Here is a 25,978-nt window from a genome sequence, read left to right as displayed (position 1 = left end):
CGCTAAATAAAAAAATAGGTTGTGGACTTGGCTAAATGTAGCCAAAGGTTGTGGACTTGGCTAAATGTAAACAAAAGGTTCATTGACCTCATAAAATGTAAACAAAGGGGTCATTGACCTTGGCAAAATGTAAACAATAAGGTCATTGACCTCATAATGTAAACAAAAGGGTCATTGGCCCCATAAAAAATAAACAAAAGGGTCACTGAACCTAAATGTAAACAAAGGTTGTTGACTTCGCTAAATGAAAAAAAATGGTTGTGGACTTCGCTAAATCGAAAATGGGTTGTGGACTTGGCTAAATTTTCTTTTCGCTTCTTTAACAGTACCGTTATATGGGTAGTTGGCGGCCTTGTCACCCGATTTCACCCATTTTCACACCGTCAATAGAGGTGCTAAAAACATTTGCTCCCAGTAAATTTGGTTATTATAGCTTTAGGTTATTATAGGTTTAAAAGATAAACACATTAAATTGGCGGGAGCAAGCCCACTTTTAAAAAAAAATGTTAACTGTGGATGCCCCTCCCTAATGTGATCCTTTGTACCAAATAACAGTCTTGTATCTTATTGCGGAGCTTAGTTATGGCAAATTATTTATTTTTGATTAATGGTACCAATTTTCATGAAGATATCTTAATTTTTACTCAAGTTACAGCTTGCATAAATTTTTGTCGAGGTGGCATCGTTGGAAAATATTGCGCCGTTTTCACAGTTGTAAAGTTCGTATTGTTTTGATTTTCGTTTAGGAAAATAGTTTAAAAACTGATCGTTGAATGGAACGCTGAAAGCTAAATCACAAGAAATAAATTCGTTCTTCTCTACTTGTTAAGTTAATGTTTGGTAATGCATGTGGTTAGCTATGAGTTACTAATACATATATTATTTTTCCAAAAGGCTTTCGAAAACTAATGTTTCAATACATTAACAAACGATTTCTTACTCAATTTCAATTGCCCATTTTCCCACTGGGTATATGTGTTGAATATTTGCTGAAGAGTCTGCACAAGCATTTAATGAATTGAGCTGATTACCTTAGTCAATGAGACAATTTAAGCTTACTCAATAAAATTAAGCAAATAATTGAGTGCATTAGTACTTATTTAACTAATTTTGAAAATAAGAAGAAGAACGAAGATTTAAGATTGACATCCTACCTAAACAACTGCACATACAAGTGTGTATGTGTATGTTTGTAAAAGTGGATGTAGCTTTCGCTCTTAGTTTGCTGAGTATGCCGATGATGTGTACTGATTGCAATGAAAAAGAAAGCAAAGAGAAGTGCAAGCAGCTTATTGACCCAGAAGGCAATAGCTGAACATCAATTGAACTTACTTATATAAGCAAACATTTACAAATACTTATATGCATAGCAGTCTAATGGATGGCTGAAAGTGGGTGGAAGTTGGTATTGGTAGTGTTAGAGTAGATTTTACAGCAGAACAAATTGCTTGCCGCCACTCAGACGACTTGGACGGAGCACAAGTGGTGCAATCTTAACGAATTTAATGCCGCTCGAAGGATGGCCGATGTGACGTCTCTTGGGTAAATGCACCAATATCTATGTCAAGTTATTAGTTGGTGTAGTAAGGATTAGTTCTAATTAAATACAATTTCTTAAATTGTGCGAAGTTTTTTAGAAAGCGGTTGAAAATCGCTTACAAAAAATAAAAAATAAAAAAAAAACTAGGAGTAAGCGGTGAAACAATTGAATCAAAACCCAAATATAGTTATTTAACAATAGGGTAAACTAGATATCTAAACTTCCATCTTCCCACTTCACAGCGAACATGTTGGCTCTGGGTTGTGTTAAAAGTGGAATGGCTCTTATGTGGTTCACGATAAGTGTACATTGTACACTTATGTATGTATATTGTATCGTATATGGTATATAAATGTATATATTTACTTCGAGCGTTTTTCGCTTCAGTTAGAGATTTCGAAACTAGGTTACAAATTGAATCAGCAAAATAAAAATTAAAAGTTAAAAAAATATGTTCGAAAATTTGGAGAAAAAAAATAAGAGTACAATGACACCGACTTAGCGTTTTTTATTTGTTTGTCTTGCTCCAGGGCCATATACCATACAAAAAGACAACTGTGTATAGTTGTAGATAACAAAGAAATCGGAGAGGAGAAAAATTGGTAATTACAATATTTAAAGTAATTAGTAAAGTATGAATTTGCTTTAGCGCACTTTTTAATAACAATAAAACATTTTTCACTACCTCTGCTAATTATGTTATAAGGGCGCTACATTTTGCAAAGCGCATAATTATCCTATAAATCAAGTAACTGATTGCGGTTTGATGACTCGGAGATGAAAATGCTAAACGATCTAAAAGTTATGGTATTTTTTAAGAAATCAGATGATTTTCATTTTAACCAATAAATTGGATATACGTTTTTTTGGGCTTATCCTAATATACAGTATAAAGTCAACCGCAAGTTTGAAACTGCTAATATTTGGTATGGGTGAGGGTAGAAGATGCATAGTGAAGTATTTTTCCACTTTCAGCTCCAAACAACATTATTTTCAGGTACGAATACCCACTTCATTTTATATGTTATTAATCTACCGATATTTTCGGAATAAAGTTAGCCGAGGTTATCAATTACTGTATCTGGGGGTCTTAGAAAGTTATAGTCTTATTTCGACCATTTTTATATCAGAGGTATCACACTTAAAATGCACTATTTTAATCCGTTATCTACATTGTTGGTTCATTTATCTGTTGTAAATGAAAAGGTCTGGTGAATTGTATATTGTATTACATTAGAATTAGGCGTGATTATAGCGCAAATTCGCCTAACTCCTCACTGTAATTATGCTAATCTAATCATGCTAATCTGCTGTGTTATCCTTATTAAATTAAATGCTTCTGATGTTTTTCGTTAGATAGTTATCGAACTTTTAGTCGTTTTGAACATAATTTTTGTATGGAAAATAGGCGTGGTATCAATAGATGGCAAAAAATTGTATTCAGTTTGTCTTTAACACTTTGTGAGATATACACATCAAGCCTATTGAGGGGAAGGTCCTGCATACATTTTAAGAAATTATCTGGTTACGAGAAGAAGATTATTTATATCCGAGGACAAGGGAACTAAATACACTCCCAAAAATTATTCGGCTAGTTTTATTGTTCATATCCTAGTTTTGAAGCATATAAAATGGATTGAATTTTTTGTATGAACTGCAAAAACTTAAATTTCACTGAAAAATTTTCAAAAGCAAGAATCAAGGCTGAACAAGCGAAATCGACTCGATCGTTTGACTTTTCGCCGTTCGCTATGAAATTTCAGTTGAAAGAGTTACAAATCCGCAGTCATTTGTTGCACATAGATTGTGGTATACAACGATTTTTAGAAACAAGAACTGCAAAATAACATTTCTAATCTTTATCTATCTTTATCAAATTATTTTAATAAGCTTTTCAAACAAAAAAAAAGTTTTAAATGACCTTTACGAAGGGTCGTTGGAGATATAAAATGTTTTGGGAAAACATTTTTGGAACAATTTAGTAAAAATAATTAAATTTTTATTTCAGGCTGATAAAAAATTCTATTGATTGAAATTTATTCGACTCTACATTAAGAATGTGAGGTTTATAACACTTTTTGTAGTAGTAGAAAGAATAGAGATTTCTTTTTGCTAATTTATGATAATTTTTTTTTCGACATGATGTTTTATTGATCCGTTTTTAAGTTTGATTCAGATGATTATTTCATTTGACATCTTTAAAGTTTAAATGTAATATTTTAGCTGAGCAAAACCGCGACAAATACGACTCGAAGACGTAGAAATTTCCTTACAAATACGAAATCACGGTTGTTGTTTTTCCGGTGGAAATCGATGTCGTCGAAGTTATAAAAGTGTAAAGTGTGACTCTTGTTAAATTCAAATTATTTTATTTAGACTTTGAACTATTATTTTTCGACATATGTACATCATGTATCATGTATCAGCTATACAACTTTCACTGCTTCTTCTTTCGTTGCCGTTAACACTTATTTGTAGCTGTAGTGGTAAAAGTTTTATTGTTTCGTTGGTTTCTGTAACTGTTTTAGAATTTTCATTTCGTATGTGCTTATGCTGCTTCTTGATAAAGTTAATTGAAACAGTAAAAACAATGTACATTGCCTATTGCGTACATACGCAACAGTGAAAGCACATACATACAGACATTCAAACACATACATACATATATACACGCGAAAAGGTGTAATTAAAGACGACAACAAGTTGATAAGAAACAAATTAAAGTAATTGTTTCTATCACAGAATTTTGCGTGCAACCGCAGGAGAGCAATAAAAACTGTTCAAAAGTTCAGCTGATAGATGTTTGACGTGCAAATAGCAGATTGAATAAAATATTTCTATTTTTTATTTTTATTAGTTTTTTTTTTTTAATTAATACCTTTTCTTCTAAATTTCCGTGACAATCGCGTCAAACTTATCGTCATTTCTACTTTCTGTGTGTCAAGTGTTACCTAAGGTTGCTTCTCCAACAAAATATGGATAGAGTGTTGCCACAGAGTATAATAGTTTTGTTCACCTAACGGTTGTTTGTATCCCGCCCCTAAAATTCACTGAGACCTAAATCTGTTTCGCCAATAAAGAAAATGAAGACTTTCGGGATTAATTTTTTAAGCAAAATAGCTATTGCCGGGTTTTTCGTTCCGTAAAGAGTTATGGAGTATATTTATTAGAGCTAGCTCTAAATCCACCATAAAAAACTTTGTTGTGTCTTTGGTGTACATATTGGATCCGTTTTTGAATCCTGTTTTCAGTGCAAACTTTCTTTTCTGCGCACATTACTTTTGATTGCATCAGAGCAGTTGTTAAAAGGGAAAGCTTTCAGTCCCGTCATAATATTTTTGAGTACAGGACTAATTTTAGGAAGGTTCCTTCGACCTTTTTTGGTAGATGCCTACTTTGATTGCCAGCTTGAAAGAACCGTGATAATAGCGGATTAATTTCGTTAAGGGATTACAATGTTGACCATTATTCACCCATCGAGGTCTACGCCCGGAACTCTTTTTAATTGATCTATTTTATGTACTAATTAAAACTAATTGAAAACTTAAATTAATAATTTCACTTTCACTGAAGATACTTTAGGCGTTCAGGAGCATTTAAACTAGTTCAATCAGTAAAGGTGCCCAATTAAGTGCGCAAGTATCCGTGTCAGGAATCTATGCGAATTAACAGTTTTTTAAGAAATATTTTTTCGCAACATTATTTATGTACATATGTAGATACACTTAACTATTTAAATGTTTGCAAATATATATATATATATACACATACCAACACTTATATGTTTTACTAATCTGCTCTATCTTTTTATTGCAGCCGCGTTACCTTGCCATTAACTGTGGAAGAGGTGAGTAAACTGGTAGCAATAACGCACACAGCCCCAATGACGACACACACATACATACATATACGGAAAAAAGGAAGTACAATTTGTGACGCAGGCAACGACTAACAGTTTATTCAAAATCAATCGTTAATTCTCAGCTACTTTTTTCGTTTTATTCTTTCTGAATTTTAATATCCGTTGTTGTTTTTACATTATCCTCCTTATCTACCTTCTGCTGATTTTTGCTGTCATTTGCAGCGCGCTGATAACGTAGTTTTTTACTAAAATAAATACATATGAAAGTAAATGAACTAATGAGCCAGTGTGGCGTCAATGCTGTGATCGACAACGAGCGTATGAAATTAATTTGAAATTCTTCAATGAGCGGTATTTAGTTTGCATATAATTTTTTCTTGGCTGTATAGCCCCAACAACTGGTTTTAAGCGCTGGAAACTATCTAGATCAGATTTAGAGCAGCCTTAATAAGATTGGTTTGATACAAAGACTGTGGGTTGCAGGTTGAAATATCGAGCAAAATATATAATTCACTAAAAAATTTAAGTCGTACGTTCTTTGTTGGCTAATGTCTTGTTAATAACACATTTCGAAAAAAAATTACCCAAGATAATCTCGCTATTGCTAGATATCTTTCTTATGATGGCTGAACGACGAAAATATTTATGCGAGCACTTCGAGTATCTTGAAAGTCTTCATACCTTCGCCCTTCGGCAGACAATCTCCTACGCTCGCGCCGTTCAAAATTACCAACAAAATATATTATTTTCCCGACTGGACCAAATTATCGTTAGATATGAAATCTTATACTAAGTAAATTGAGTTTAGGAAACTAAAGTATGCGCCGAATATTCTCTAGACATCAATCGTTTCGAACCCACAACGCGAGATAATGCGCTTACCAAAAATTTTCTTCAATAAATTGATTAATTCCTTGGTTGTATGACATGTATCACCGTCTATTATCTCCAATTCAGGCACGAAAAAGTTATTAATCGTGGCTCTATAGCGGTTCCCATTTACTGTAATATTATGGCCGGCTTAATTTTTGAAGAAATATGGACCAATGAGTCCCTTTGCCCATGGAGTATATCAAACAGTGACTTTTTGAGGATGTAACGCCGTCTCAACAATAGCTTGTGAATTATCATTACTCCAAATGTGACAAAATTGTTTATTAACGTACCCATTCAACCAGAAGTGAGCTTCATCGCTGAACAAAACATTCTTGTGAAAATCGAGATCGGTGGTCATCTCGTTTTGGGCCCATTTACCGAACGTGCGACGCGCTTGAGGATCGTTCGGCTTGAATTCTTGCACGAGTTGGTTTTTGAAAGCCCGCAAACTATGATCCTTCCGCAAAATCTTCCCTGAAGTGAATGAGCACAGCTCCAATTCTTGTGCGCGATGGCGAATGGACTCATTCAGGTCTTCTTCGCTACTCTGCTCCGCAGCAGCAATAGCATCTTTGGTGCGCATTGAACGGCGTCACTGAGGATGCACATTATCCAGTAGAGTAAACGTGGTACAAAATCGATCCATAGTTACTCGAATTATCGACTCAGCAACAGCTGTCAAAAACTCCGAAAAAAGTGTTGCCTCATTGAAAACCACACATCTAAAAAACACCCAGGGTTCGGGCTGCAGGCGTGCCTAAGCATCGCATTACGAGGAGTAACAAATGCCGCTCAATTGTCTTTTAAAACCATTTAAGCCATAAAATAAGCGAAGAGTTTTACTTTTTTTAAATGTCCCAGAGCAGATATTTTATTGAGGTAAAACTGTTTCTCAGTAGCACATAGGATGACTTCATAAAATACACTGACGATGTCCGACATCCCGCATAGTTTCTTACTAAGGGGCGCTTAGTACAACAGTCACAAAGGCAAGGTTTATCGATGTAACAGTAATACCACTTTCTAATGCATTCTGTCAAAACATTCGGCGTCTGTTGGTGGCAGAACACGTTTCTCAAATAAAATCTGTATTGTCCTTGGCCGAATATAAATTCGGGTACGGTGCGCTTACGTAGACCCGCTTCTATCTATTGTTTTTTTATACCCTGAACAGGGTCCCTCAGTTTTTAAGCTATCGATAGCATACAAACTGAAAGATCGGAATCAAGTGCTTGCATGGGAAACTTTTTTATTTGACGAGGTATCTTCTAGAAATTTGGCATGGATTATAAGGCAATAATGCAATATCCGAAGAAATTGTATAGATCGGAGGACGACAGCATATGGCTACCATATTAACTGAACGATCGCTGTGCTTGTATGGAAAACTTTTTTATTTGATGCGGTATCTTGACGAAATTAGATCGGAATCAAGTTGTTGTAAGGAACCTTTGTATCTGTGAAGGGTACTATAGCTTCGGTGCAACCGAAGTTAACGTTTTTTATTGTTATTTATAAAAGTAATGTTACGTTATTCTAGATTTTAGGTGACGATACTATGTAGATAATTTTTTTTCCTCCAAGTATGGTTGCTAAATCAGCATAAAAAATTCTCCACATAATTGAGACTGTATAAAAAACTGTGTCGCTTTTGTCTACGTGAACTTTCTTCATGCCGTAAAAACAATTACCCAAAGCGACGAGAACGTTAACCTTTTTAATAAATTCCATTACATTGTTTGTTCATTAATTCCTTTACATACTTTTTTAAATTATACGTTTATCTTTTCAGTATCAAGTCGCACAACTTTATTCAGTTGCTGAGGCATCGAAGAATGAGACTGGTGGTGGCGAAGGCATTGAAGTGTTAAAAAACGAACCATTCGATAATTATCCCCTATTGGGTATGTACACATTTTGTGCGCCGAATGCGCCAATTACAGCATAGCACATACGTAGAATCATGTAGCATGTATTTACTGCCGTTTAATGTTTTAATTAATGCCTTGCAGGTGGTAAATACAATGCCGGTCAGTATACATATAAGATCTATCATTTGGCATCAAAAGTTCCAGCATTTATAAGACTATTGGCACCGAAGGGTTCCTTAGAAATACATGAAGAGGCATGGAATGCCTATCCGTATTGTCGAACGGTCATAACGGTATGTACATATGTGTTAACACCGCCATCGGGATAAAAATTCTCGCAAGTCTAGTTAATTTAAATGTATGCAAATGCTGACTAATGCAAAAACAGCTATGACTGTTAATACGTGCTTATAAGTTTTACCGAGTATCAGACGTCTAACGTCGTAACTAATAAGTAGAAGAAAGATATGTAAGGAAGCTAAATTTAGATGTAGCTGAATATTATATACTCTCGCAATTGTTAGGAAGCAAAGGCGTGGAAATATTTCGGGGTGTCACCAAGACTTTTTTTTAAAACTCAACAGTTGTTATTAGACGACTACAATTATATTTGGTATTACATGGTACATTAGGTATTTAGGGTCTAGAGGAAGTACTGAACCGATTTCTCTCATTTTCTTCACCAAATTTTAGTTGTTATATCTTCACGCAATGTTACCCATTTTATTACTACACAACGTTAGTTTCAGGAAAGGTGTTTACATAATTTCCGAAGATGTTTCGCAAATTGACCTATTTTCTTTGCAAAGTCAGCAATAGGTACAGGTATTCCCATATTCAGAATCTGAGGGGTAGAAACTGTATATAATTCGATTTCGAATATTTTTAAGTGAGAGTTGTCACATATTATCATGCTATTTGTACTAAGTTTTATTAGTTTATTTAAAAGATTTTTAACGCTCATGGTTTTGCGGTCGCTAATGGTTATTTTACCTGATTTTTCTAACTTGTAAATATCTTTTAATATAAACGCCTTGAAAAGTTTAATTGTAATTAAGCTTATACATGTTTTGAGCAGGGTTGCAAATAATGTATTAAAAAATAAATGAATTAGCATTTGAATTATTATTTTTTTATTTAGGAATCTCGAAAATATTATTAAAAAAAATATTTTAAATTATTTCATCCGAAATACCGGATTAAAAAAGAAAGAAAATCCGTTTTTTTGGGTATTAAAATATCGGATTAAAAAATTTAATCTCAAACTTATAATAAAAAAAAATGTTTTCGAATTTCCCTTTTTACGCGTTTGCGTATTAAATTAAATTAAATTAAAAATTTGTGAGTTTTTTAATAAAAACGTTTTAAATTAAACGCAAACGCAAATCCCAAACATCTTGGATTAAAAATTGTAAATTAGAAATCAAATGTTGGGATTTAAAATCTAATTTTAACAGATTACGCATGACTCGTGTCAAGCTGCCATATTATTTTTGTACAGTATTATTTGGCATTTCATCATGGAAGACTTATGTTTAAACAATGTTTGCAAATCGTTCAACTTTATTACGCGCGCTCCGCTCAACATAATCGGCCTACTGAGCGTTTTATCCGCAACGCCATCACCCATCTAGAAACTCAGCATTCATTATTGGATAATATTCGACCGAATTGACCACGTCCAGAACGCAGTGAAGAAAATATGGCGGCCGTAGCTGAGAGTGTACACGAAGACCGTGGAGAGTTGATTCGACGCCGTTCGCAGCAACACGGACTGAGGTATGGAATGACTTGGTGCATTTTACGTCGAGATCTTAAATTGAAAACGTACAAAATACAGCTTATGCAAGACTGAAGCCGCTCGACTTTCCCAAGCGATATGCTTCGCTCTATGGGTTCTTGAAAAGTTCCAAGAAGTTTCGACGTTTTCGAGCCAAATTTTGTTCAACGATGAGGCCCATTTCTGGCTAAATGGGTATGTAAACAAGCAAAATTGCCGCATTTGTGACGAAGAGAAACCTGAAGAGACTCAAGAGCTGCCGTTCCATCCAGAAAAAACAACGGTATGGTGTGGTTTGTGATCATCGGTCCATATTTCTTCAAAAATGACGCCGGCAAGGACGTAACCGTCAATGGCGACCGTTATCGCGCCATGTTAACCGACTCTTTGATGCCTGAAATTGAAGAAGACGGCATCACTTCCCACACATTACATCAATCAATGGATTTATTGATTGTTTTGGGCCTACGATTGACCACCAAGATTGTGTGATATCACACCGTTAGACTTTTTCTTGTGGCGATATGTAAAATCTAAAGACTATGTGGACAATCCCGTTTCGGTTCCGGCTTTGGAACAAAACATCACGCGTGTCATTTCAATTGAACTCAATGGATGTACCATCTGAAACGTAGCCGCGGCCAACATTTGATAAAGATAATCTTCAAGAAATAAATGCCAAAAAGTGTTCTTTCGAATGATAATAAACATTCTCCATTAAATTTGAATTTTCTATGCCTTTTTCTTTAAAAAAGTAGGAAACCTCGAAATGGATCACCCTATATAATGTCTATTTCAGAATTATATTCTATTGTAAAATCTTCATACTCGATATAAACTACTTTCTATACTAATACCAGGGTTGCATATTTTCAAATTCAAATTTTAATCCCGATATTGGGGATTAAAGTCAAAATATTTAATTCAATACGTTTGTAATTAAAAATTGAAAATTGAATTTTTTTAAATCGAATTAAATACGCAAACGCAAAAAAATTTTAGTTTTGAAACAATTTTTTTTTGTAAACCTCAAATCTATATATATATATATAAATTGTTAACCTATATATTGTAAACCTATATCTATATAATTTTTCATTTTTATTTTTCAATCCGGCAGTTGGGTTTACTATTACTATTTAAATTTTTATTTCGGTACTTGGGATTAAACTTTTTTTAATCCCATATTTGGGATTACAAAAAAAAAATAATTTTAATGTTAATTAATTTTTTTTTAATGCATTATTTACAATACGATTAAGACAGATATTTTTTTATTATATTCTCTTAATATAAGTTTTTATTTTATTATCTTTGTTTAAAACATAACCTAATTCCTTTGCAAATCTACTTTAGAATCCCAAATTTATGAAAGATGGTTTTAGAATTACCATAGATTCGATGCACGTGCGAGATGATGCGGGCAATATACCAAATGTAAGTTTTCCTCCTGACTTGAACTAACTAATGCGTTTCCCTTTTCTCTCTCTTTTCCTGCAACACTCATGCGGCGTATGGTGTGTTTAATATATACGTTTTATGTGAAATGTTTAATTACGCTAACAAATACGACAAAATGTTGGGGTCATGTGACTGATTAATTGGTCATTTGGTGATGGTGAATTAATAAATGTCGCTTACTCTCGTTTTGTAACGCATAAAATTGCAATTTTAAATTGCGCTGGTGTTGGTGTGGGATATATGTATGGTGTTTGGTTTTTAAACTCGTCGTTAACACAACTAACAAAAACAACAAAACGCTAACATAAACGCATAATAATCGCTGATGCTGCTGGTCCGACACCCAACATCGCGCCATCGGTTGCACATACTCTGTTGCGCCGTTGTGTTTGATGGTATCATATTAACAATCAACAATCGATGAATTGCCAATTCAAAATAACGACAACAATAAATGTGGATATAAAATAAAATTCAATAAAAATAAATTTAAACGATTCAACTGAAAATGCTGAATGCTTTATGAATAATTGCCTGTTGAATGCTAACGGTGTGTGTTGTTATGATTGTGTGTGTGTGTCTGTCTGCAAACAACTGTGACTGCTCGTTTGTTTTGTGTGCATCTCTAACAATCAAATTTAAAATGTTATTGAAATATAAAATGGCAATCGACACTTTGAATGCTTAAAAATAAAACGAACGAAATGCAAATCCAACAATACAACCCAACCGCACATGCATATGTTTGTATATATGTTGTAAATAAATACTTTTATGTGCATCTACGATAATGAATGCAGAATCCCGGTTATATGAAAGAGAATTTCGTAATTTGCATTGAATCGCTTCATGTCGGGGACATTGGAGATCAAAATAATGTGAGTGGTATTTGCTTTACATACCATACGTGCACATATGTATGTATGCATGTAGTATATACCATATTAGTAAGCATCACACATTTTTGGTAGCTGCTATATAGATGATCCCCGCACTTTTTAAGTTTTAAAATATCGACTGTTTCCTGGTAGACTTTTTTTTACTATTACTATTTAAATCTAGTACCATGCATGTCCGACCCAATTTAAATTTTTTTGTAAATATATTCGCTTTTTACAATATTCTTTTATTTTAGAGTCTTTTCGATTTCGTCCGGCATAAAAGCTCGGATTTTTAAATTAAATTAATGTTGCTAATAATCGGTTTTCGGCACATGTTGAGCTTAAACATCAAAAATTTTCCCTAACCGTCCAGACTTGCTGTTCCGACGGTGCATTTGCAAACATTTATTCAATATTTTGTTTGATAAGGGTTTTAAGAACTGTATAAATAATTGAAAATTGATTAAAAATATTGAAAGTAATTAAAATAATTATTATTGCTTCCTTTTTTCTAAAATAAAAAACTTTTTACTAATCCATATTTTTTTATATCATTGCACTAATAGAAGTAAAATACATGTTTAGTTTATGTCTGTATATATAATTCAACATTATTAATAATATTATTCTCATTTATGTCAACTGAGCATCTTATATAACTATGTACTACATATACATAGATTTGGTTTGGAAAAGAGAGATAAACTAATTATACGCATTACTTTTTAATATACATTTTATTTCAAACCATACAACTGCTTATCAGTGCGAGTTTGCCATTGTTTTCTAAATAAAATTGAAATATGAAATCTTGCATGATGGAACTTGACCAGAAATCTTTTGCACTTCTATTTGCCTTGAAAAATTAGCATTTTCAGTAAACATATAATCATGCATACATATACAATATTAATTTAAACTTTTGTGTTGCCTATAATTAGGTGCATGAACTGCCACCTGAGAAACTTAAAACACGCGAAGTTGTTCACATCGACATTGCGAATGATACCGTCTTGCCTGCCGATTACAAACCTACCGAGGATCCAACAAAGTAAGTACATTCTCAAACTTTAAGACGAGTAAATGCAATTTGGTTGGAGTTGAAGTATATTTTTAGGATAGAGGAGTATTGTGGATTCAAAATTCAAACTATTATGCTTTTTAACATTTATTCTAAATTATTCAATGCTACTGATAATTTCTGTTTATTTTGCACATTTCTATAATATTAGTATCAAATTATGCTACTTCATTCCCATATTGAAAAAAGTACGTGTGGCACTCAGGGACTGCCGCGGAAAAGCTATTTATTGCATAGCAGTTTTTTTATCAACTTATGCAATTATCATTATTTATTTTTTTTATGTAGTTTTTTTTTTTGATACTAATTCAAGTTTTTACTTTGATATTAAATCATGTGTCACTTTTTAAGCGTGATGATCAATAAGAAAACAAACCTTTTTCTTTTATTGTATAAATGAGAAGTTAATATTGTTTAAAATAGGTTATTCGGTAATTTTTATAATTAAACTATAGGTTTATGGTAACTGAAATAAGAACCATAAGTTTGAGACTTGATATTTTCTAAATATCTGGAAAATACCGCGTCAATGGTGGTCCCATATTTTGAAGTGGATTCTTGTGGATCATTATTCATTTTCAAATTCATTATTTTTGAAAGAAAAGTTGTCAATCGCTCTGAGTTTATGAGCGAAGTTGATGTTGCAATCGCCAGCCAAGATAAGTGGAAATTTATTACCATTGATAATCCGAATGAAATACCTAATTTCAATTCTATTGAACAAGTCAAACGAGATATTTCCAAAAGGTAGGCTAGCTATTTACTGAAATAATAATAATTTTACAAATATTATGATTCCGAATATTGGTATTTCTTGAATCAGTCTCCACGCTCAAAACCCGCGATAGAAGCTATGCAATAGGCTAAAAATTATGAGGATTAGTAAAAAATTATAAACTTTTCTTGTTCTGAAATTCATTCAATTCATTTAATCTTTTACAGATTTAAATCAGAGAAAACTGGTCGTGGCCCGCTGGTGGGTCCAAATTGGAAGAAAAACGTCGATCCAGTGATGACTTGCTACAAATTGGTAACATGCGAATTTAAATGGTTTGGATTGCAGACAAGAATAGAAAACTTTATACAAAAGTCAGAGCGACGATTATTCACAAACTTCCATCGGTAAGCATTCAGTTTGAAATAATAATATTTAAGCGTCAAGATTTACTGAGACAGTTAGTATATTTCAACTCCCCGGATACGTGGATATTTCAATATTGAGATATGGTATAAATAGAGAGATTAGGGTAATTGGAAAAGTAAAATAAGTAGTGATAATATAATATATTTCAGAAAGTTCGAATTAGTCGATTTTTTGAAAAATCGGATCTAAACAGTGTTAACGAATAAATCGTATCCATATTACGAAATTTTGATAGTATAGATAGCCCTCAAACTCAGCTAGCATTTTGTAAAATTGTGAATGAAAAAATATTTTTGTCGGAATGATTTTCAAATAAATTTACTATCTAATCATTAGAAACATATAAATATACTGGATATATTACTATACGTTAAATATTCATATTTATACCCTGAACAGGGTACGTTAAGTTTGCCACGAAGTTTGTAACACCCGGACGGTAACCTGGGAGACTCTATAAAACATATACATACATAAATGATCAGTGTGACGAGCCTAGTCGATTTAGCCTGACGAATACCTAAACAGGACGAAAAAATTAAACGAGTCGGCAAATCTTTTGTTTTATAAAGACTATATATATATTTGAATGTAACATATTGTATCGTATTTAAATTGTAACGCTCTATTATTTAATTTCTTGAACATATTAAGCTAGTTTTGATTACAATTAAATTCGACTTTCTAATATTACACATTTTCAATCGCTATTTTCCACTACATTACAGTCAAGTGTTCTGTTGGATGGATCGCTGGCACGGTCTGACAATGGAGGACATACGCGCTATTGAAGAGAAGGTCAAAGAGGAGCTTGATCGGCAGCGTCAGGTGGGCGAGGTGCGAGGCATGCGTGCCGATAGTGATTAAAGGGTATAATCAAAGCTTAAACAAATTTATGACAAAACCAACAACAACATAACAACACCAAACCTACAACAACTAGAAAAAGCAGATACCAAACGCCTCTGTAAGCACCCACTCACTACTCAATCGTTTCCAAATGCACCACTCAAAACCTGAATTTATTTGACTGCTTAAACCTGACGAGAGAGACTATGTAAGGAAGTTGCACTTTCGAAATGATGCATCCCATGGCTGTTTAACCAACCGGAAACGTAGCGCTACAAATTCGACATCATCAGTAGTTGTTCCGTTATTTTTTTTTATCATGCAATACATACATAAATGTGTACATATTGTTTATACAAGTACTCACAGCCACATGCCGTTATTTAGCAGCGGACACTTAAGCAGGCGCAAGTTACACGAAAGGAAACGCATATTTAAAGATGAACTTCAAACAGTTATTTAAATTTAAACTGCATTCTTAAATTGTTTGAGAATAGCTTTTATTATTATTTGCTTTTGAAATTACATTTAGCTTAGTTAAGCATACAACAGAAACGTATTAATAATTAAACTAACCAGCAAGCAACAGAATACACTGTTTAAATAAATGTGAATAAACAAAAACAATAGACTAAACCAAGTTAAGAAGAAATACCATTTAAATAAAGAAAAAGCAAAGCAACTTATTATAAAGAATTAAAAGAAAATGCAATAGTTAATTTTTAAATAAATAATATATAAGTATAATTCACAAATTAAATGCGTTTATATATAAATACTATACATGTATGTATTTCAAGAGAAAATTAAACCAATTATAACTACTTAAATTAAATTGATTAAAGTTATAGAAATAATGAGAAGAAATAAACAAAATATTAGAAATTACTGCAATTTCACACTATTTTCAATGAGAAACCAAATCGGGCAGAAAATTCTCAAAAGACACCTCTCTCCCATCCATCCACTTCAAGTTCAACAGCACATAATGTCAATCTAACTATTGTTGTAAACACAAAGATGTAAAATAATAGCATAAATTGAAAACTATTGAATCATAGCAAACAAAAAAAAAAAAGCAAAATAAAACAAAAGAAGAAAATGTTTGATGGAGCGCAAGAAAAACAAGTGAAAAGGTTGCTCGCGAAATGGATATTTCCCTAAGCAAAAGGCATAGAAGTAGCCGCAGTTGAAGAACAAGGGCCGCAGCGAAGTCTTAAACATACATTTTTAATTAAATTTAAATTAATCATTAAATTACTTCGAACTCCATTTAAATTTAAAGCAAAAATAAATGATAAATTAAAAAAAAAAATGTTATTTAATTGTACGAACATATGCTTATATTTGCGATAAAAGAAACTTATATATATAGAAATAGTAAAAGGCTAAATGAATGAGTTAATAAAGTATATAAATAAATTAAAGCCTAAAAGTGAAAAATATAAATAAATAAAAAATGAATACCAAAGGAATGTGTATATGTATTTACGGTAGGGCAGGTAGGTGGATTGTCGCCCGACAACAGTGTAAAAGAAAACCAAGCACTCATAAATTAGTTTAGAATAATGCACTCTTGATTAGTACCAAATTACTACTTGAGAAGAAATGCACCAGGGGTAGCTTAGCAGTGGCAATTTTATTTAAATTAAGTACATTATTAGAGGTTAGCGTATATTCAAGTGTTAAAAATGATTATTACTTATTATAAGCAGACAATTAACGTTAAAATATTATTTATACAATTCTGCGCAATGTACATTAGAGTATTCACACTCTTCATCGACACTACCTACCACAGTAAATGATATCATGTACATACATACATTTTGGTTCGGATTGGAGAGGATTAGTATAGTCTTAACTTGGATTCAATCGGCAGCAAAATTTGTATGATATAGTTTCGCATTTAGAGTATTCGAAGCGAATGCAATCTAATGAGTGGGAAGTAAAAATTTCTTTCTGCAATTAAAGACCCTAATGTATACATATATCTACGGTATATATAATTTTTTAAATCCAGAAAATCCCGGTGCGTCGTCATACATACTTGTACATCCACCCTACCTAAAATACAGAGAATTTAATAAATTATCCAATTTGTATGAATATTAATTACTTGTAGTTTTGAAATTTTCGCGCTTTAATTCTGAAAATCACTACTGTATAGTTAAAATAGCGTAGGCAATATAATTCTGATATATTCATACTCATGCAGTTAATTGTCCAGCCATTAGTGATTTGGGTTTCCACAATAGACGTAACTTTTGTAAGAGTTTCCCCTCGATCAAATAGGAATTACTATCCATATATTGGAAAAGATTTCTTTGATCAAGGAGGAAAATTGCTACGATTATTAAAGACTATATTAGCAAAAAAAATGTCAATCATTTCTTTTATCTAAGTTTTTACGCTGGTTCTAACTTCGACGAAATATAATGTTTGATGTTGAAAACTGATCTTTATACGAGGACGGAATTGTTATTTAGGAAATGCTTTATAGAAACATAAGGTTTTTACATGTCTCATGTCTTTTGTAAAATTCATTAACGTTCAAGACACGAATATTTTTGTTGCGTCGACTGGTTTGTTGGCGAGGGGGCCACGAGGAAAGAATAATGGCACCTAGTTGCTCATGCTTAGGCAACGCTTTGTTGTCTTGTTCGTAAAAGTTCGCTGCTACGCAGTACGCATTTCCTTTCATGTTCGGAAATTTGAATTTTATCATCTAAATTAGGAATGTAATATATACTTATAGAAGTAATATAATAGAAATGTAGAAAATTAGGAAATGATAACTGGTTAACAAACAGCTAATGAAAAAAATTTGTGTACTAAGAGCGTACAAAAAATTAAGAATTTGATATGAAAGGGAATACAGAAATTTCCCCTACGCTAGTTGCTGCACTTGTGTCGCTCGTGTGAACGCAATCGCCAACACCAATGGAGAATTTCCCGAAAATGAGCTAGCAAAGTTACCGTGTACAAATAAAGACTAACATAAGGACGCAGGGCATTAAAGCAGTATCTCAATTTAATGATATTCAATTTATTTATAACTCGTTAACTCATTTCAAGTTTTGTCTATCATTACCGATGATGTTTCCAAAACTTCTATAGTTCCGAGTTTCAGCTTTTTATACTGGAATCTTGTCTGTGAACGACCGAAATCGTTTTTCATATGAACCGATTGAATTATTTATGAAATGAATTTATTGTCATATTTTCGAAATGAGGTAAGGGGGTACGGACATTAAATCAGTTGTGACTAATTTCTTAAAATCAGACTATATTCGTTGGTTTTTTTTTAACATTGTTTTTCACATATTTTCATTAATTAAGTAAAATTATTGTATTCTTATATTAGGCTTACTTTTATAAAAAAAGGTTTGAGCGTTGCAAAAAACTCTTCCTTCCTCATAGAATTAATACACACATAATCTAAGCACTTCTGTAAAACGAATGCTAGAATTCTTTAGGAAAAAATAATTTTATAAATAACGATAAAATATGATAAAATATAAACGAGAATTGCAATAGAAATACTTGTTATTTTAATAAAATCATAAAAAACAAAAACATTAAAAAAATACTATACTTGTAGCTAAAAACGTACAGTGATGTAATTAAAAGAAAAAACTGCAACTGTATGTTAAGGTAAAAAAAACTATTGTTATCGCTAAACCATACAAGTATGTGTCATTAAAAATTATTCAACGCTTTTGCTCTAAGCATAAATATGTGTATATTTAAAAAAAATTTATAGTTAAATCCGTTAAAATAAAATTCTATTTTAGTATCTAACGTTCTTATTTTGCCCACTGTAAATCTAAATGTCTTTGAAATTTTTAAATGTCGCAAAATTTAAAATTTATTTTACGAATCAATTTATTCAAAATTGGTGAGAATAATTATTAGCGCAAGTATAAATATATATAGCATATATTCATGTTCACAGTTCCATAAAATATATATTATGTATATACAATTGTATGCATTTTAATTTTTACAAGTACGTGTTCAATCCATTTGTTACATATATATCTACATACACTTGTGCATAAATTGTAACAAAGTAGCTATTAAAACGCGCTGGTCACGTGTCTACTCGTAAATTTTGCAAAACAAATTTTCTATTGTCTTCAGTTGATTAATTTGGCGAGTTAATTAGTGATAATTGAGAAAATATAGTTGCAAAAAATGTAAAAGAAAAAAATATATTATAAATATGGCGTATTTTTTTTTATTTAAATGTGGTTTTTGTGGAAAGGCAATTGTGGCTTGTATTGTAGAAGGAAAATTTTCGACAATACATTTGTGGTGTTTTTTTTTTTATTTGCGGTGTAGGTTTCCAGATATGGCTTATCACCGTCCCCCATCAAATTGTTTCTACAGAGGCTCAGGTTCTTTTTATATCGAAGAAGGGGTAGCTACGTATATTAGTACGTATCTTCTATATTGTCATTTTTTATGCGATTATTTCATAGAGCTTTGTAATAGCTACTGGCTATTACGAAAATTTTCGAAGTGCGATTTAAATTAAATGACTAGAGTGAATCCACAAACTAAATTTTGTTTAATGAAATTTATTGAACGATCGTCGTATGTGAAGGCGGTATAATATTAATATAAGTTATAAGAATATACACTGTGCGTCATTAGATTAGCGCCCCCTTAAGCATGTTTGGTTGATGTTAAATATTATCCATAATATTTGAGTTAGAGCTACACAATTTTTTCTAACATTCTTAATCCAATTTACCTCAAAATGAACTTATAGAAGGACACAATACGATTCAGTATAATATTTTATTGTATTACCAAGCAAAACAATACAAAAATTTGGCCATCAGTATAGCGCCCACTATGCTAGCTTTTTTTTTTCTGTTAATTTCCTGAAAAAAGTGAAACTTAACATTATTAATTTTAAACTAGAATGGTTTTAAAAGAAATTAATAATGGGTGGTCCTTTGTTGACAAGGACTACACAATCTCCATTTGGAAGAGAATCACATAGTTTTTTAATAAAATCGAATGTAATCGTTGACCAAATCAGTCTTATGCCGTCGATTAGTTCTTCTTTGATGGTATATTGCTTACCATCCTCACGCACTAGAAAAGTGCCAAGCACACGTTCTCTATAATATTTAGATGTGGGGAGTATGGTGGTCACTCCAGAACATCGACATTTTGCCTTTGTATCCAAGTTTTTATAGACCGAGCGGTATGAATTGGCGCATTGTCGTGCTGGAAATGCCAATTCAAATTGCCAAAAATATCTTAAAAAAGGGATATGCAGTTTTTAGACCACAGTTGTACTTAGATGCGTTAATTTTTAATGCCAATCCTTAGACCAAGTCATATGTGTTCAGACAAAACTTAGACGAGTTTCGTTTTGAAATTTTTTATGTGGTTATTTCTTTAGTTTCTGCCTTTTTATATATTAAGCTTTCTTAACCACTTTTTGAATAGTTGATTCGCTAGCTTTTACACCAGTTTTTTCTTTAATTTTCGCCGAAGAGTCGTGGGAGTTGGAAGCTTCTTTGAGTACGGACCTCCGATCGGTATCAACACGATTATTGCTGCCTATTCTGTTCGTTTTGGATCGATGCATGGTTAAAATTAATCATTTGTTGTCTGTAGCGATTAGTATTAACAGTTTCACTAGGTTTTAAAAGCTCACGACATACCACAAAAAAAAAACAACAAAGGGAACATTTGTATATGTAGTCTATCTCTCTTAATTCTAGGTGGTACAGATAACCATTAAGGGAACAAAACTATTATACTCTGTTGCAACATGTAGTGAGAATAAAAAATATGTGCATATATTATATATACATATTTAAATATATTTTTATCGGTTTCCATATTTATTTTTCCAATATATTTTCTAATCTTTAAGTTATTCAATAATCAAGAAAAACACTGAATTTCGGACGACTTGATCACGTAAATTAAGGAAAAATTCTCAGTCAACCAACCAAAAGAATTGATGCACCTCCTCTTCATTAGATGGTCGACAATGTGGTGGTCCTTCATCAGGTGCGCCACCGGCGATCAATGACTGCCTGAGTGCTTGCATAGCGAGTGTATTACGCTTCGATACTTTGGCCAAGTCGACGATACGTTCGGGATATTGCACGCCAATGACACATTCATAGTTTTCCTGCATATCTTGAGGCATGCGCCATGGTTCGTAACTATATTTGGAGAAATTACGCTGTAACTTTATTGCATACAGAGTAAGTTATTAGGAAATGCTTACATATACTCCTGAGGCACTTTTGCCAATTCCGGTACATACTGACGAATATATTCACCTTTCGGATCCAAACGTTTTGAAAAAGCTATGGGACAAGATACTAAAGAGGAGTCCAGCAGACGTTCAAATGCAGATGATGATACCCACATCCAATTACCAGCACATACGGACCAATCAGCATCCAATAAATATTTGAGGAAGTGTCTCAAGCCATGCTCCCAACTTTGCCAGAGTGCACCGCGTGTCAGGAATGTAGCCACCGTATTGCGTAGCGTGTGGTGCAACCAGCCCTCGGCCAGCAATTGGCGCATTGCGGCATCAATCAAGGGAAACCCGGTTTGACCACTGCGCCAACTTTGCAACTGTTCTTGATTTGGTGGAGCCCATGGAATGTTTAAACAGATTGCGTTGCCCTCCATGCGATCGTAATAAGGATTATTTACGGACATTGTATAGAAGTACTCACGCCAAATGAGCTGGCCAGTTATGTGCTCTCCGCCGGCCATATGTATGCGTTGATATAAAGCCTCAATTTGCACGTGCTTGAAGAGATCATGTACGCTCCAGTAGAGACGACGTACTGACAAACAGCCGAAGCGCAGATGAGCGCTCATCGATTTCGGAGATTCAAGAATGTTGGGATTTGCCTGATTTGGCAGATAGTATCCGTTTTTAAAAGCGCGCTCCTCGACTTTCAGACGCTCAGCTAGATGTAATAAAGCTTGTTGCTCACCACCAAGCCATTTTACCTTGGCCACATAGTTTATATTGTCCGGGAATATATTGAAGTCCTCAGGAGTAGGGAACTACAAAGATAGGATAGATTAAAATACAGTATAAACATCAAGTTCGAATGAACACACCTGCCAGAATGCATTCAATTCCATCAGCATGTTATCAGTTAATTTCAAAAACTTAACGCCATCCCATTCGGGATCCTGAACTGGACGCGGTGGCGCACCAATTATTTCCACGGTGTGCTTAGGGGAAATAAGCTCATAGTTAGAATTCTTCGATAGCATATATCAACTTACCAAAAACATCTGATAGGTCAGTGGCGGGATTCCGCCATTCGTACTAATAACAGTCCGCGGATCCCAAAGCGTGTGAGAAACCTTTTCCACTGCCTCAATACCCAAATCGTTACACAAAGCTCGTACTGAGTCATCGCGTCGATTCCAAATTGGTTCACAATCCTGTTCGAAGCAAATTTTATTTAACCGAAAGTACTCATTCAGACGACGAAACACAGTTGTCGGATTGCCCTGGAACAAGTATAGTTTGCCTGCAATATCATTCGCACCGCGTATGGCTTTTAATTGTTTGTCAATATCAGCAAGAGAGTTGAGAAGAAAGCTCATACGATTATATCCAACTGTTTTGGTACCTAAAGAAGGGTTGAATAATAATTAATTTATGTATCTAAGGTAGTTATAAAAATTGTTTTAATTATTCTCGAAACTAGTTGCAGAAATAATAATAGTTCGAATTAGCGTTGTTTGTAACTTGTTGAGCTATTTAAAATAGATATTTACTAATATATATATGTATAAGGAGATGAGCCATGAGATGCATGAATTTGCGGATTTATGTCTGCTTCAAAAATTTATAACTTGTTTATAAACAGAGATTCCATGAAAATTTTAATAAGTAGAATTTCATAATTTCCCCATCACCTAAAAGGCGTTATTTGAGAATATAAAAAAAAGCTCTAAGCCAGTTTATATAAGTAATTATTGTTAAAAGCGTTAAAAGTGGTGCTGATGACGCCTGCTAATGGGTTTTATGTTCATATCTCCTAAATTGTTAAATATATGCCAAATAAACTCGGAGGAAAACTTAATTCTTCGATATTCTCATTAGCCCCTCATTTAAAAACCGTCGATATCAATCAATATACCACTAGAATCTATTGTATATAATACTACAATTACCGATCTAGCGGATAACTTTATATTATATGTATATAGATAATGATTGAGGTATGCACCGCGACCTATGTCTATGGTCTATTGTGCCCTTATATGTATATACATAGGTTAATATGTTATACCGTTTGATCAAATTTGACCCGGACTGACCAAACGTCTTTTAATAGCAAATTGTATTATCGCCTTCAAAATAGTCGACACAAACACGTCGAAGCTATATCCAATTTTCTATAGTCTTATTATAAGCCTCGGCTGCGATGACCTTCAGTGCCTTCAGCTAATTTTGGTTTTTTCGGTTTCGGGTTATTTTTGGAGCGCCATCCGCTAGATTGTTGGACAGTTTCGGTCATATTCATAAACCCCATACCTTTGATTATTGTTAGGTCCTCCGCTCCGTTAAGCATTTTTGCGACCTCTACTGGACGTCGCTTTTGCAAATAATCTACCATAGAATTGTTTCATACACAAGACATTAACCAAAGTGTGTTGAGTGGACTCATACACATAATAGTTGTTGAGATCCTCTGTTATCTCTTCAATGCTAACACTATGATTTTCAAACACTGTTTCTTTAACTTTTTCAATGTTATCGTCATTAAGAGAGAGGTGGATGGCCAGCTCGTATGAGGGAAGTTTTCGATGACTTGAACTCGTTCGTTAAAAAAGGGTTGTACATCAAAGCGGTACATACATAATATGTTACTCTAGGCCGAATATACCGAATTATTACTTTACTCCACTTTGGCTTACTTTACACCATATCAATAAATCAGGAAAGGACCTTCAAAAGAGACTGTTACGGACGAAATGATTTTAGATAACCGTAAAATTAGGTTGAACGAGATAGCTGACACTCTAAAGTATTTTAGCGATGATAAAGAGGTGATTGCTGAGTATTAGAACGACGAAAAGTGGTATTGAAAAGTTAAAAGATCATTATGTCGAATATTTCATTCTAATTTAGTCAGATATACTTGTAAGTGTGCTGTTTGTTGAACTATACCAAAATTTCAGATTGCATGCTAGGCTAATTTGATACTTGTCGCAAATTCAGATAGTTAGAGTTTTCGAAAGTCAACAACTGCAAATTAACGATAATGGTTTCCCTATGTCTATAACTTTCTATACGGTACTCTGGCTTCTGCCCTGGTGTAGAGCACCTGCTCTAAGCATTGCCCTCCGTCAATTTGTCGGCATACTATTTGCAAACCTGAAGTGATATGAAAAGCCCTCACTGCATTCTAATTGTGATGTTGTAGTTTTATCAATTGAAGGTTAACCCGACGACCAGGTAATTGAAACCCCTTCATTAAGACGCAATTAGAAAGTAAGCTAGTTGAGTTGCATCATTAATCTATGATTTTCTCGCTTGAGGCCAATAAATTTGATTAAATTTTTATAAATTAAAATTTTTTTTTGTTAGATTAGCTGATCGAGCTCTCTTACTCCCACCTGTTGCGGTTATTCCATACGCCATTTCACTTACCAGCACTTTCGCCATCAAAAATGAATAGCGGTATCAATGCAATACCCTCAGTTTTGTCGGAAATGGCCTCCAGCAACGCCGGATTGTCGTGGAAACGTAAACCATGGCGGAACCATATGACGTTCGCTCGCTTAGCCATTTTTACAATGCTTTGTTGCTATTGCAGCCACTCACAATCGAATTGCTCTTATTCAATATATACAAATATTACAGCACAGCTATGAAATAATAAGTCGTTTGTTATATTTTTTTTATTAATCTCGCTTTAAGCACGCTTTTATTGCATTGTCCGCTTTTGATTGCTGTTCCAGCGCTCTCCCACTGCACTTGGCACTAATCAGAAATACAAATCGCACTGAACTAGTGTCGAGTATTGATAATTACAAGCTGTTGCACTCTTAGTTCGGTTTACTAGCTCTCAACTGAAATTGCAGCTCCGTTTTTACCAATCGTGCGCTCACTCAAGGGCGACCTTCTCACGTCAGCCACTCGTTGGCAAATGCAATTAGCGCTGGACACACTGCTAGTTTTCTATGCTTCCCATTTATAGTAGTTCTACTGACGTCGCAGTTTGTAAACTCTTTGCGCAAGCTATATCATCGCAGTCACCCTCTGATTTGTTGAGCTTCTAACCCTCAGTGTTGGCAATTTTGTATTGTGTTATTTTTGCACGTTTTTTCTCAACCCTCCCCAGCTGCTCAGTGTTTCTTTTAAATTCTTCTGAAAAACTTGTATGCTCGATGCACTGGAGCGTATGAGTGCTATGTGGGCGTGTGTAATGGAATGGCAGTAAAAATGTTGTTTGCATTGTAACGTAAAATTGCAAAAAGGTACCGATGTGCGGTACATACGAGTATAATTTGTATTACTCTTCAAAATGAACTTTTCACGCTTCTGCGCCAAGTTTCAGGACTGGTATGAGACCGAGCGCAGAAGCGTAAACGTCGTTTA

General features: G+C 33.6%; 2 protein-coding genes across 3 annotated transcripts in view; one reads left to right on the top strand and one right to left on the bottom strand.

Annotated features, from left to right (window-relative positions):
- Positions 1 to 16,816, top strand: part of vib (phosphatidylinositol transfer protein vib) — a 30,479-nt gene extending 13,663 nt beyond the window's left edge. The window contains exons 2-8 of one of the 2 annotated variants that reach the window (XM_014241215.3): positions 5,357 to 5,387; positions 8,071 to 8,182; positions 8,291 to 8,442; positions 12,191 to 12,268; positions 13,213 to 13,322; positions 14,295 to 14,474; positions 15,225 to 16,816. In XM_014241215.3, the coding sequence (XP_014096690.1) occupies positions 5,357 to 5,387; positions 8,071 to 8,182; positions 8,291 to 8,442; positions 12,191 to 12,268; positions 13,213 to 13,322; positions 14,295 to 14,474; positions 15,225 to 15,363 (802 nt within the window). In that variant the 3' untranslated portion in view covers positions 15,364 to 16,816. Of the gene's footprint in view, positions 1 to 5,356; positions 5,388 to 8,070; positions 8,183 to 8,290; positions 8,443 to 11,285; positions 11,367 to 12,190; positions 12,269 to 13,212; positions 13,323 to 14,294; positions 14,475 to 15,224 lie in introns of both variants that reach the window. The other variant, XM_014241207.3, reaches the window with a different exon arrangement.
- A 4,358-nt stretch (positions 16,817 to 21,174) lies between these two features.
- cry (circadian regulator cryptochrome) lies at positions 21,175 to 25,550 on the bottom strand. The gene is made up of 5 exons (XM_014241168.3): positions 25,028 to 25,550; positions 22,645 to 22,997; positions 22,474 to 22,590; positions 21,614 to 22,416; positions 21,175 to 21,548 (listed from the first exon to the last, which is right to left on the bottom strand). Exons 1-5 carry the CDS (start codon positions 25,164 to 25,166, stop codon positions 21,317 to 21,319), a joined length of 1,644 nt encoding a protein of 547 aa, XP_014096643.2. The 5' UTR covers positions 25,167 to 25,550; the 3' UTR covers positions 21,175 to 21,316.
- Between the last annotated feature and the right edge of the window lie 428 nt (positions 25,551 to 25,978).

This window comes from Bactrocera oleae, chromosome 2, assembly GCF_042242935.1.
Source record: "Bactrocera oleae isolate idBacOlea1 chromosome 2, idBacOlea1, whole genome shotgun sequence".
Classification (NCBI taxonomy): Eukaryota; Metazoa; Arthropoda; class Insecta; order Diptera; family Tephritidae; genus Bactrocera; species Bactrocera oleae.
This window is presented reverse-complemented; position numbering and strand designations above follow the sequence as displayed.

Coding starts and splice junctions, on each gene's coding strand:
- cry (XM_014241168.3), bottom strand. CDS start 25,166: ATGGCTAAGCGAGCGAACGTCATATGGTTCCGCCATGGTTTACGTTTC. Junction 22,417..22,473: donor AATTGAATGCATTCTGGCAG/GTGTGTTCATTC, acceptor CTATCTTTGTAG/TTCCCTACTCCTGAGGACTT. Junction 21,549..21,613: donor AAAGTGCCTCAGGAGTATAT/GTAAGCATTTCC, acceptor CTCCAAATATAG/TTACGAACCATGGCGCATGC.